Source organism: Galeopterus variegatus, unplaced genomic scaffold, assembly GCF_000696425.1.
Source record: "Galeopterus variegatus unplaced genomic scaffold, G_variegatus-3.0.2 Scaffold155, whole genome shotgun sequence".
Taxonomy (NCBI): Eukaryota; Metazoa; Chordata; class Mammalia; order Dermoptera; family Cynocephalidae; genus Galeopterus; species Galeopterus variegatus.
The window spans coordinates 422,654-435,766 of record NW_007726266.1 but is presented as its reverse complement, the minus strand read 5'-3'; the positions used below and the strand labels follow the sequence as shown (position 1 = coordinate 435,766).

The window sequence follows — 13,113 nt, the reverse complement described above, 5'->3', positions numbered from 1 at the left end:
CGCGGGAGCCCCGGGACAGGCGAGCCGCCGTCTCCTCCCTGCGGGGTGGCGGCCCCCGGGGCTGCCAGGCTGCGGCTCGGCCGCATTCCTGCCCAGGCAGAGCGGGTGGGGCTCCCGGGACACCGAGAGGGAACCCCGGACTGTGGACCCGACACCCCGCGCGGCTTAGTCTGCGCCGGCGGCCGCTCCCCAGGGCCTGCCTCCTCCTGGCGGCTCCCGGGGACTGGGTGTGCTCTGGGCCCCCCGATTCGGAGAGCAAACGGGGCTAGCCTTCGAGCACCTTTGGAGAAGGGTCATTCCTTGAGCCTCCGTCCTCCTGTTGGCCCCCCTCGTCCTTAACACTGACCCAGTGTCCAGCAGGTAATAGGTGGCAGGCCTTCGGATGGATGAAACCTTTAAAATATTAACCCTTCTTTTTTATTTTACAACTTTTACTTAAAGCAAAAACACCACGTCTCTTTTGCCTCGGGAATCGCTCAGATGCTGGGGTTGGCTGCGTTACCCAGAGCTCAGGGGAGGCCACATCCTGCCTACAGGCAAAGCTCCAAGGGGGGCTCCCAGCCCCGCCCGCCCCCTCGGGGATGGGTGTTTACCGCCCTCTCCCCTGGGGAGAAGTCAGCCGCAGCAGCTGTTCTTAAGGACCCACGTGGAAGCTTGGGTGGTGCGTGGCATTCTTCAGCCGCTGACCCACTCTCCTGGTGGGCACTGGTGTGTTTTCTCATCTCCATTCCAAGGTCGAGCTTGCTTCAACTTGGCCTTCACAGCCCTCCAATCTGGCCCTTTCCAGCCTCATCTAACACTTGCCCTGACCCCAGGCCAGACACCCGCTGGTGCTTCTGGTGTTGCTCCCGCCCCCTGGTGTGCACTTGCCCCTTACCTCATACAGCAAAGTCCTGCCAGCCCTTCAATGCCCAGCTCATGTCCCCTCTGGGAAGCCTTCCTTGATGCTTCCCAGAGCCTTGACAGAGTCCATGGCTTCGTCCCAGTCCCCCAGTGGCACTCTGTTCATGCCCCACCCCAACCCAGCCTGTGCCTGGAGCAAGGTGGGTGCTGAGGGAGTGTCTGTTGGGTGGGCAGGGACGGAAGAGCAGAGAAGGCAAGAGAACAGAGTGCTGTGTGGACACCTGGGAGAAGGCTGCAGTGGGAGTGTTGGAGAGGCGCCCACCCCCTCATGGTGGCTGCCTCAACCTGCAGCTCCCAAGACTGCCAGGGAGGTGCCCCCTGCAGCTGGGGAGTGTCTGGCAACCAGAGAGCTGGGGGCAGAGCAGGGCCCACTGTCACTATTTGCAGGCTGTTTCCAGAAGCTCTGGAGCAGCTAGTGCCCACATCTATGCACCCCTTCCATCCACTGACCTTGGTTGTCACCCCCAGTCCCTCCCCCAGTTTGGGCTTACTAAACTCTCTACCCAAGTCAGGAGCTGGACCCTTCAGGACCTTCTGCCTCTGCCTGTCCTGGTCCCCTTTGGCTTTTGCTTTTCCACCGTACACCCCCACTTGACACCTTGTCCTAGTGATATGATAGTGTCTCAGAGCCAACCTTCTAAAATGTTTACCTCCTTCTGTGTCCTGGAAGACATGCGGGTGGGGCTGCCACCCCCACACCCTGGCCCAGATGTGGATCCTTCTCTCAAATTAGGCAGAGAAAATGACAGATGCCCACTGAATCGGGAAGCACAAAGGGCGGCTGAGTTCAAACTCTGCACTGTTTATCTTTGCACTGAGCACAGAGGCCCAGATTCCAGCAAACTGGGTGAACACTGGCACCTCGTGTCTAGGATGTAACTCTCCTCAGGAGCCTCCTTGAGGAGTGAGACCACCCGATGCTTTGACCAGGCCTGGAAGACAACTAACTAAGCTCTAGGAACGCTGTGCTCTGGTTCGCCGAGTTTTCTGGATAGTGGAGGGCAATGTGGAGAACATTTGATGGTCATCTTACCAATGCAAGCCCGAGTTTGCAGATTCCTCCGGCTTGCCTGGGTGTTGATCTGACGGCCCCAGAGGCAGAGGAGGTGGGGGAAGTTGGACTGAACTTTTACTTTTAAAAAATCTGTGCCTGTAGCATTTTTTTGTTTTGGCCTTTTCTAGAGTGTTGCTGAGACAGTGACAGAGGGGGTGCCACACAACTGAGGGTTCTGGTTAGTTAAGCTCCAGTTCATTGAGGTTTTCTCACTATGTTGATGCAACAGCCCTGGGTCTGGTCACCGTTGCGATGCCGAGCTCGACTTTGTTTCCTCTTTTCAGCATTTCACAAACCTCAGCGATGGGAGGAGCAACACCCCCCTCCCCTTGGTGTGCAGATAAGGTCACAGGGCATGTGATGTGACTTCTGAGGGCACGCAGCACATTCATCATAGACCTGGGCTCCGAACCCAGACCTCTGGGCCCCTTGTCCAGTGCCCTTCCCTGGCATGCCTAGGACAAGGCACACGATCACAGTTGGGCCCACCAGCTGTAGGCTCAGAGCCACAACCTTCTGTGAGGGATGCATGAAACTGGCCTTTGATGGCTCTAACTGTGTTCTTCTCTGTCCTTGAAGAATCCGTCATCTCTCCCCAGTGCCCCGGCCTCTGGCTGCTCCCCAAGGTTATGCCCCCTGTCCTTTGGCGAAGGAGTGGAGTTTGACCCCTTACCACCGAAGGAAGTAAGGTAAATATAGCAGGCACAGATTTGATTTGATTTTAAAATGTTGCATTTTTTATTCCAGACATTAATGCTTGTTATTTTAAAATTTAGTTAATTGCAAAAATGTGACAAACTTATTAATAGTTTGGTGGGTATTCTTTTGGAATTCTTTTCTGCATTCTAAGCAATTAAATATATGAACATGCTTTCTAAAATAAAAATGTGATCATGTGACAAAATTCTGCAGCTCGTTTTTTGCACTTCATATATCATGGCCATCAGATGTTTAAAATTTTGTTAAATATTAATTCCTCTTCTGAGAAGCTGCTCCCCCTCCTTCCCCAACTCTATCCTCCTCTTGAAGGTGCTGTAACCTCATCTCATGTTATAAATTCACTGGGCAATACCAGTCTTCCTTGGGAATTATCTCTTCCAGGATTATCTGGGGGCAAAGATTCATCAGGAGGCTCAGTTAAAGATGGGTCTTTTTAGAGAAAGGAATTTTTCTTTTGGTAACTGGTGGTTTTATAGCTGGAGTTTCAGTCGCATTAACACAAAGGGCCCTTTGATGTGGAACAAAGAGAGGTTCATCAGCTTGGAGGTGAGCAGCTTAGGCTTTTATTCCTGTAAAGCTTGTATTTTGAACAAAATGGGGACATGACTTCGTGACATCAGCTTCCACCAGCTTCTTAACTACTTGCCCAGGGAGAGTAGACATTTGCATCCAGCTCGTAGAAAAGAATGCTGATTCTTCCAGGAGTAGGGGCTGGTTGGGGGCAGTGCTGTTCGATGTGTCTAAATTAGGAAATTTTTCCACAAAAAGTTTGTGGAAAAATTGGATTAAAAGATAGTATTAATCTTTCTAGTACCTTCATATGTGATACTCATACGTGTTTTAGTATCTATGAAGCTGCAATAATAATGCAGTAAAATGTATTCATGGTTTGCTTCCATAAAAAAAAATTAAATCCCAAATTACCAAAAAAGGACTTAAAAAAATAAAGCAGCTGAGGAACATGGATGTTAATTTATTTTAAGAAAATCAAGATTGTAATTGGCTTTCATTGTGAAGGTCAGATCCCTGAGTCCCTGGGTTTGGGGGTCTCCAAAACAATGGCCAAGGTGGACCAAGTACTAGGATTTGGTACAGCCAAGCTTTCAGAACCAGCATTCGGGTTTCTGGTTTCTCTCATCCTCTTGTTAAAGAGCTAACTGATCACTTGAGGGGACGGAGAAGCTGCTCGCCCCTAGTGGAGCTGTAGAACCCCCTCATCATATAGTATTACACTGACAGCACTTGCTATCTGCCTGTTTATTATTGGGCACCCTTTACAGAAAGAGGAACCTGAGGCTTGAGAAAGTTAAGTAACTTGACCAAGGTCTCATAGCTTAAGTAAGTGGGAGCAGAATCCAGGGGCTGCTGGCTGCAATGGGAAGCAGCGAGGGCAGGGGAAACCTTGGAATCCTGCACACCTACTCAGTGGCACCATGACCTTCATCTCTGCACCTCGGTATCCCTTCCCAGAATTGTTCGGAAGATTAAATTAGATCCAGGGGCTGGCCAGTTAGCTCCCTTGGTTAGACCATGGTGCTGATGACACCAAGGTCAAGGGTTCGGATCTCTGTACTGGCTAGCTGCCAAAAAAAAAAAAACCACAAAAATTAGAACCTGTAAGTAAAGTGCTTAGAATAGTAGCTGGCACAGAGGAAGTACTTCATAAACTCCGTGCTGCTTCTCACTGGAGTAGCTACATCTTAACATTTGCACCCCATGAGAGATTCAAGGTCACCCTGTGCCCCTAGTTCAGAGGAGTGGCCTTATGCTGCTTTGTGTCTCCTGCCCAGGTACACTTCCTCGGTCAAGTATGACTCAGAGCGGCACTTCATCGATGACGTGCAGCTGCCCCTGGGCCTGGCAGTGGCCTCCTGCAGCCAGACAGTCACCTGCATCCCCAATTGCACATGGCGCAACTATAAGGCTGAGGTGCGCTTTGAGCCCCGCCACAAGCCCACACGCTTCCTCAGCACCACCATCATCTACCCCAAGTACCCCAAGACCGTCTATACCACCACCCTGGATTACAACTGCCGCAAGACGTTGAGGAGGTTTCTGTCCAGCGTGGAGCTGGAAGCCACAGAGTTCCTGGGCAGCGGTTACCTCTCTGATGAATGCTGACTCGAGCAGGCTGGGTTGGGGCTGGACCAGCTCTTCCACTGCCCTGGGCGACCCTGGTCACTTCAGGCAACGCTGGCCCTGCATGTCATTCCAGCCCCAGAGGAGTCCAACCTAGAGATACCTCTCAGCCCAGCCTGGGGAAGGAAAAAAAGTCACTGCATCTTATAATTATTGAGATGTTTGGTTTTTTTGGTTTTTAATTTCCAAATGGTTTTAAAAAGGAGCATATTTCCTGGTTTGCTGCTTCATAGTTCCCCCAAACTCTCGATTCGATGAGAAATAGAAAGACCACTAGAGCAAAAGGAAGATGGAACAATTTGAAATAGGGGAGGATAGGAGAGCCTGTCTTCTGCTAGTCAGTTTTTCTGAAGAGCCTGGAAAAGTCCCTGGGACAGAAAGAGTGAGTTTTAAAAAATTTTGGCCATGGGTGTCTTCACTGCTACTAAAGTGGTGCTAATTCAGTAACTTGTGACGCCCATATGGGTTCAATCTGTGGAGAGCTGAGTTCCATTCCATTTGTTATTTCCACTTCCATTTGTGTTCCCTGTTAGCCAAAACTCTTGGAATTTTCTAAATCTTTTCCACAATATCAAAAAACCCCAAATCACAATATAAGATGGATGCCTTAAAAAAAAAAGGTTCACAGTGCTCTCAGCTGAGGTCAATGGAGGGCCGAGTCCGGGAGCAGTGGCTTCGGTTCCAGCCCCTTGCACCGGGTCGTTCCACGTGCAGGCTCTGGCAAAGCACCTTGTGCCCTCGGCATCAGGTGAACATCTCCACAGGCTCGTGTAATTCTCCTGAGTTTCAAAATACTTTCCCATTTTTTCATAAGACAAAATGTAGCTGAGGGCCTTTTTGAGAGAAATGGCCTCTTTAAAGAATGCTTTGGAATAACACTTTTTGAGACTTCACGAGGGGGGTTTCCAGTCAGGACAGGAACCGAAGGCCACTCCTAAGTCCGGCTGCCACCAGAAGGAGGTGGATTTAGATGTTTCTGGTGATCTGGTTCATCATCATGGGTGCCTGGATTGACTCATTCTCAGGACTTCAATGGTGTCAACAAATTGCAGAGAAATACTGCTGGCGCCTTAGGTCTGATTCAAAAAGCAAGGAAATCTGCCCTCCTTCTAGGTTAAGCTAAGGCAAATTCAGAATAGGGAGTGATGTCACAATTCAGGCTCCAAGACCTGGCCCCCACAGTGATGGCATGCATTTTTTCTATTGCCACTGTATAAGTGGAAGTGACAGTCGTGGAGTTGGCCATGAACAGATGTTCCCAAAGAAACTGTGTGCATTCAGCAGAACTGGCTGCGACAGAGGGACGACAGCGGGGCCCAGAGGCTGCTGTGGGCCAGGTGGCCACTGGGCCTGAGCCCCTGCTCACCTGCCTTCCACCACCACCTACCCTGCCCCAGCCCTTGCTTCTTAGAACCTCCTGCCCATTCCTGCAGTGTTTGAGTAAAGAAAGAGGCAGGTGGCTTTTTTTTCCTTCCAGTATCGGAAAGAGCAAACCATAGATATTTCTTTGAATACATCCAAATTGTCAAGTGCTCAAGGGTCTCAGAGCATTGTAAGCTCAGCCTCCTGCTGTGCCTCCGGGTGTCTGTGGATGGCTTCTAACTGTCCTGAAAGCTGAATTGATAGCTCTATGGGTTCCCTAGAGCCACAGCAGGGACTTTTGTCACAAGGAAAGCAGGTGCAATGATAATTGCCTTCATTGAAAGTCATTGGAACCTAGGGAGCCAAGTTGTCTGGTGTTTTCTTCAGACAACAATGCTTAGTTTGTTGTGCTCCTAACTGATGGGACACATCCCCTTGGACAGAGCCTGCAGTCGGCTTCCTAGTCCTGAGTTTGCCAGGGTGAAGCTCAGCAGGGACTCAGCAAAGGGGGCATTCTGGGACCCCAGAGTCTCCTTGGTCATATGTAGAGAGCAAATGCTTCCTGCGTTTGGAGGAGCAAATTACATGGCATTTATTGATGAAAATGGATTTTTCTACCCAATTTTGTAGTGTTGTCATTTAAGTGGTAAATGTAATTTTCTAATTGCGTTAGGAGAATTTCCCAAGACTTTGCTCTGCCCCAGTGGAGACACTTGGGGTGAGCTCAGAACAACATTGTGAACAGCATGGCAGGAGAGAGCAGCGTTCTGAGACGTCCTTATGAGACTCTTTTGTCTTAGGAGTATTGTGTTAAGTTTGGACAAATCATTCTAGACGTGGAGAGAATCTGAAATAGACCAGTAGAGTAAGTAGAAGTGCGCGATTGTGAATGTGTTATGCAAATGGAAAAGCAGGTTTTATTTTGTTAAGTTATTCACTAGGGAACCAACTGCAGTTCTTTCTAATCCTCTCTCTTTTTTTCCAAACCTGCGTTGCTGAGAGTTGCAGAAAGGAAGGCTGTGAAGACACATGCAACACTTCCGTGTGGACCAAATGACATCAGTCAATGAGGGGTTCAGGTTAGCTTGCAAGGTGGAAGCAATAATTTTTAAAACTCATTGATTAAAAAGAAACATTCCTAAGTGCATCTGGGAGATACAGTTTCGTTGTTAATTGAAAAGCTTTTTTTCAGGGCTGGCCAGTTAGCTCAGTTGTTTGGAACACAGGCTCAGAACACCACACGGTGTTCTCAGAACAGGTCATGGGTTCAGATCCCCGTACCGGCCAGCCACCAAAAAAACAAAAAGAAAAACCTTTTTTCTTATTCTCTTAAATTATGGCTTTTATGTAACAAGGATGATGTGTATTGTCAGAGAAAAGTGGTTTTCCTTTCAAATCACAGACCTGTAAAAAGACTTAATTTGAACTTTTTCACTTGACACATTTCCTGTTTCTAACCTTAAGAAATCCAGAATAGTATTTGACAAAAACTATGTTTTAAATTTATCTTTGCCATCTGTCCCACTCCATTCTGCTTTGTGACTTCTTCATTTAACAATAAATTATCTAAAAAATAAAACTTAGAGATGCTTTTCTTTTTTTAAGGAAAATTATAATGTTTGGTTAAGCAAAACGAGAAAAACAGCTCCTCATCTTGAGAAACTTTAAGACATTATTCTATGGAACAGTACAACTCTGCAGGTATGAGAAGATTTGCCAAAGGGCTCCTGGGCACAGACAGTTTTAAGGGAATCGGTGTCCAGTTCGATGTGTACTCTCCCTAACATTGATCTGCCCGAAAATGCACCTGCCAGTGGGGATGTCAAGCTGCTTCTCGTTTCCCACCTCTCCTTTCAAATTGCCTTTCCCCCACTTTGCATGAGAACTTCATGTCTTAGTCCGACCCATCTTAATTTTGTTGTGATACATGGCTTTGGGCTGGAAAAACCTGCAGGCATTAGGCAAAGGGGCAGGTAGAACCTTTGGTGCCTGGGCATCAGGAACCCACTGGTGGCTTCATGTCTGTGGGTATTCTACACATAATTCTGTTAAGGGTGGAGTACAGCAGTCCCCCCATGTGCAGGAAATACGTTCTAAGACCCCCAGTGGATGCTTGAAACCACACCAATTGCTGTTGGTCAGAACACGCTCGTTTCTGTTCAGTTTCCTGCTGGCATCCGTGTGTGACATTCCTTCTGTGTTAGTCCGTTTTTGTTGCTTATAAAAGAATACCTGAGACTGGGTAATTTATAAAGAAATAAAATTATTTCTTACAGTTTCAGAGGCTGGGGAGTCCAAGGTCCAGGGAACGCATCTGGGGAGGGCTTTCTTGTTCTTGGTGGTGACTACAGCGACGTAGGGTGTCACATGGCAAAATGGTGAGGAAGAGAGCGCTAACCTCCTCACTTGCTCCCCTTTTAAAGCCATCAGAATACGCCATTACTCCATGAATGGATCCACCCATTCACCAGGGCACAGTCCTCACAGTCTAATCACCTACAAAAGCCCTGCCTTTTGATGACCATAAGGGGACTTCCCACCCTCTTAACACTGTCACAGTGGGGATTAAGCTTCAATGAGTTTGGGGGAGACATTCAATCCACAGCACCTTCCCTCCAGGTGTAGGGTAGGGTACCTGTCACGTCAGGGGAGAAGGGGGCGCAAGAAGGTCAGAGAGATCTTCCTTCTGCTGTTTTCTCAGTTTCCTCGGGCTTGAAATACTCAGTATGCAAAGTGCTGTATTTTGGAGTAGCGTTTCCTGCACCCTATCAGTCCCTTTGGGCAAAGCAAAGAGAGGCTCAATAAGAAACATTGAAAGCAGAGGCCACTTATATCACTCAAGCATCGATTCATGGCCTTACATATTTGTCTTTTGGTTACAACTCAGAAGTAAATATGCCCCGGGGATGCATAGTATCATTTCTATAACTTTTTACAAATCTAGTCTCTTTTATTAAATTAAGTCTGATTTGGCTGATTGGGATAACCATGAGGGCTAATTTTGCCAAGTAGGTTATATGGTGTAGATTTGCCATAAAATGAATTGGCTAAACAGTGGTTCCAAGGTTTTGAGGGAAAAATATTTAAAGCACACAGTATTAAAGCTATAGTGTGTGTGTGTGTGTGTGTGTGTGTGTGTGTGTGTGTAGAGAGAGTCAAAAGTGTGTTGAAACTCATAAAGTTTCAATTTCCCCAACCTTTTTAACTACATCAGATTAAGCTCGTGTCCCCAAGAGAGAATGTAGTAGGTATAATTAATAATAGATAATCTTAGAAACGCTTTTTGGTATACTTTCCAGAAATTTAATAAGTGAATGACAGTATCGATTAGGTAACAAATCCTATTGCAAGGAATGCCTCTTTTTAAAATTAAATTCTGATAAATTTATTTCAGTACAATCACTATCAAGTGGTTTGTTTTTATCACTATTTCCCAAAGTACTTACTGAGGAATATAAATAAGATCAAATATAAATATGATCAAATAACTTTGGGAAATAAAAACTGAATAATGCTAAATATATTTATTGCAGGGCTTCTTGGAAACCTTGTTCTAATCAGGTTTTGCTGCCTAATAAGAACACAGAATCACAGTGTTATACAGCAATTCAGCATTTATTTCTTGCATGTAGATCTATAGGTCTGATAGGGCAGTTCTGCCCCAGGCTAGGTGCTGAGTTCAGATATGTTCCACATGGCCCTGAAGCAGGCTGGAGAGGTGAATTGGGGTACATTGTTCTCAGGATAGAAATCAAAGCTTCCAGAGGAGCAGGGAGAAACATTCAAGACTTCCTAAGGTCTGTGTTAGGAAGTGACACCTGTTACTTCCATGCACATTCTATTGGCCAAAGCAAGTCACGTGGCCGAACCCCACATCACAGGTCAGGGAACCATTCTTTTCCCGCCGGTGCGGGGAGAAGCAGTGAGTATTTGCTGTACGATAATCTACCCTAGCCTTTAACATGGTAGTGTGCAACGAGAATCTTCAAAAGGGGCTCTCTGGTATGCAGCATTTTCTAAACTCACTGGACCACAGAACCCATGAGCATTTCATAGAACTATTGTTTTTTGGAATGAACTTTAAGAAATGCTAGTTTATATGTATATCAATCAGTCCACTGAGGAAACCCCAAACCTAACTAGATATTTAATACAGAGAGTTGACCCCATAGATGCTGGAAAGCTAAAAGAGCAAACAGAGACACTGAAGGATCCCAGACTATTAGTAACTACAAGAAGCAGCGCCCACCCCTAATTCCCCTCTTAAGGCAATTTTTCTAGAAGCAAGAAAAAGACAAGCAAATTAAATCCAAAGTAAGAGGAAGGACAAAAATAATAAAGATAGGAGTATAAATCAATGAAATAGAAACAGACAAATACTTGTGAAAAAATTTAAAGCAAAATTTTGGTTCTTTGAAAACATTGGAAAAAATTGATAAGCCTAAGCTAAATTGATAAAATAGCACAAATTACCAATATTATGATTGAATGGAGATCCTACAGACATCAAATGTATAAGGTAATTTTGCAAACAACTTTATGTCAATAAACTAGACAACATAAATAAAATAAAAAATTCCTTTAAAAAACTTATCTTCCCAAACTGACAAAAGATGAAATAGAACATCCAAATATATATCCACACACAAAAAAACTCTACACACACACAAACTATATACATAAAATAATAGTGTAGATGTATCAAATAAATTGAATTTCTTTCTCAAAGAAAACTCCAGGTCTGCATGGTTTTCACTGGTGAGTTCTACCAAACATTCAAGGAAGAAATAACACCAGACTAACACAAACTTGTTCAGAAAACAGAGGAAGAAGAAATATTTTCCACCTTGTTCTGTAAGGCCAGCCTTACTGTGATTCCAAAACCTGACACAGACATTGAAAGAAAACCACAGACCAATATTATTCATTAATATAGACATAAAAGTCCTTAACAAAAGTAACCAAATCAAATTCAGTAATATGTAAAAAGATCAGGAATGCAGCGTTGATTTATCATTTAAAAATCAATTATTGTACACAATTCACCACGTTAACAGACTAAACCAGCAACAACAAAGAACATATGGTTATCTTGATAGATGCAGGGAAAACATCTGACAACCTTCATCACCCATTTATGATAAAAGCTCTCAGCAAACTAGGAATAGAAGGGAACAGTCCCAACACAGTAAAGGGAATCTATGAGAAACCTTCAGTGAACATCAGACTTCACGGTGAAAAGAGTGGACGTTCCCCTCTTGGTTTGGGAACAAGGCAGGTAATTCGCTCTCACCGCTCTGATTCAACGTTGTGCTGAACTGATCCATGCAACAGTGCGAGGAAACGAAAGATGTGCAGATTAGAAAGGAAGGAATGATACTTTCCCTATTTGCAGGTGACATAATCATTACAGAATATCATATTTAATGGTAAAATACTGAATGCTGTCCCCCTAAGATTGGGCAAAAATACCCACTTTGGCCAGTAAAATTAGGCAAGAAAAATAAAAGGTATAAATATTGGAAAGGCCTCAGGGTGGCCAAGGCTTTTTGGGGCAAGGGGAATCACTGCCTCTGATCCCAGGGATCCACCTTCCTTCAGGAAGCCCCAGGCTAACCCCCAGAATTGCCGAATTCCTGTCCGGAGTCTCTCAGGGACAGTGTGTGGGGCTGACAACAAGGTGGGCGTCCCGGTGGTTCTAGACTTGGGATGGCCAAACGGCAAGGTGAAGTTCAAAGTTTGAAACTGGATGATGGTTCAGTTACAGAAGGAGTGGTGATCAAGTACTGTGCAGTTGTGGTCCGTTTTCCTTTGATTGCCACCCTCGTATATGCACTTTTCAGAAACGTACATGGAATTATTCACCCAGAAAACCACGTTCAGGTAAGGGTGCTTCGAGAACAACTTCAGACAGAACAGGATGGGCCTGCTGTGGCTCGACAGCAATTCTACACTGACTTATACTGTTCAATCTGTTTACATCAAGCCTTGTCCCTGTCGAAGCAGCTGTGGACATCTTTTTTGTGGTGCCTGTATTACCATGTACTGGAGATATAGTTCATGGCGTGGGGCAATCAGTTGTCCAATCTGTAGACAAACGGTAACTTTACTCCTAACAGCATTTGGTGAAGACGATCAGTCTCAGGATGTTGTGTGATTGCATCAAGATATTAATGATGGCGACCAGAGATTCTCAGGGCACCCAGATCTGTTATGGAAAGAATTATGGATCGACCCACTTTACTGAGGCATGAATTCAGGGAAATGTTTTCAGCTGGGGGCCTTTTCTGTATGTTCCGCATTAGGATACTTCTTTGTTTAATGGGAGCTTTTTTCAATCTTATATCACCTCCAGTTTTTGTACCTGAAGCCTCGTATGGAATTCTAGACATTCTAGATAATTTCTTTGTCATCTTTTTCTTGCTTATCTACATTTCTATTATGTATCGAGAAGTGATAACCAAAAGGCTAAATAGGTGGGGAAAAATGAGTTTACCAGAAAGTCTGAGCTAATGTTTAAAAATCAAACAGAAGGACCCCGTGGGAGTATAAAGCATTTGAATATTATCTCACAAGTTTAAAATGACTGTATGACAAACATTTGATTATCATTTGACAAATGCTGGTCATATGCAAGCTAAAACTAGAATTTTACATGTTGCAGGATCTAATATTAAGGTTAAGATCTACAGTTGTATCTCGATTCTGTTTTGTCTACAAATTCTCTGGAAAAAATATGGAATTATATAAAAAGGGATGCTTTTATATCTTTTTCTTTTCTCTGAAATTTCTTAGATTAATTGGATGTATAATAAGGCATTGTTAAAAGTACAATTTATCTAATTTATCCTCCTCAATGGGTACCTATGTGATAATATACAGCTATGAAACTCATCTAAATATTTTTGTTACAATAAAATCTTATATGATATTGG

The 13,113-nt window shown here is 45.0% G+C and overlaps 1 protein-coding gene and 1 pseudogene across 1 annotated transcript; both read left to right on the top strand.

Annotated features, from left to right (window-relative positions):
* Window positions 1–2,515: 2,515 nt before the first annotated feature.
* FAM101B (family with sequence similarity 101, member B) lies at window positions 2,516–7,757 on the top strand (the record flags this gene model as incomplete). Its single annotated transcript, XM_008592990.1, has 2 exons — window positions 2,516–2,646; window positions 4,468–7,757. Coding segments are annotated over 2 exons (462 nt in total), but the record flags the coding sequence as incomplete, so codon positions are not given.
* A 3,838-nt stretch (window positions 7,758–11,595) lies between these two features.
* On the top strand, window positions 11,596–12,882 carry LOC103608555 (annotated as a pseudogene).
* The last annotated feature ends 231 nt before the right edge of the window (window positions 12,883–13,113 follow it).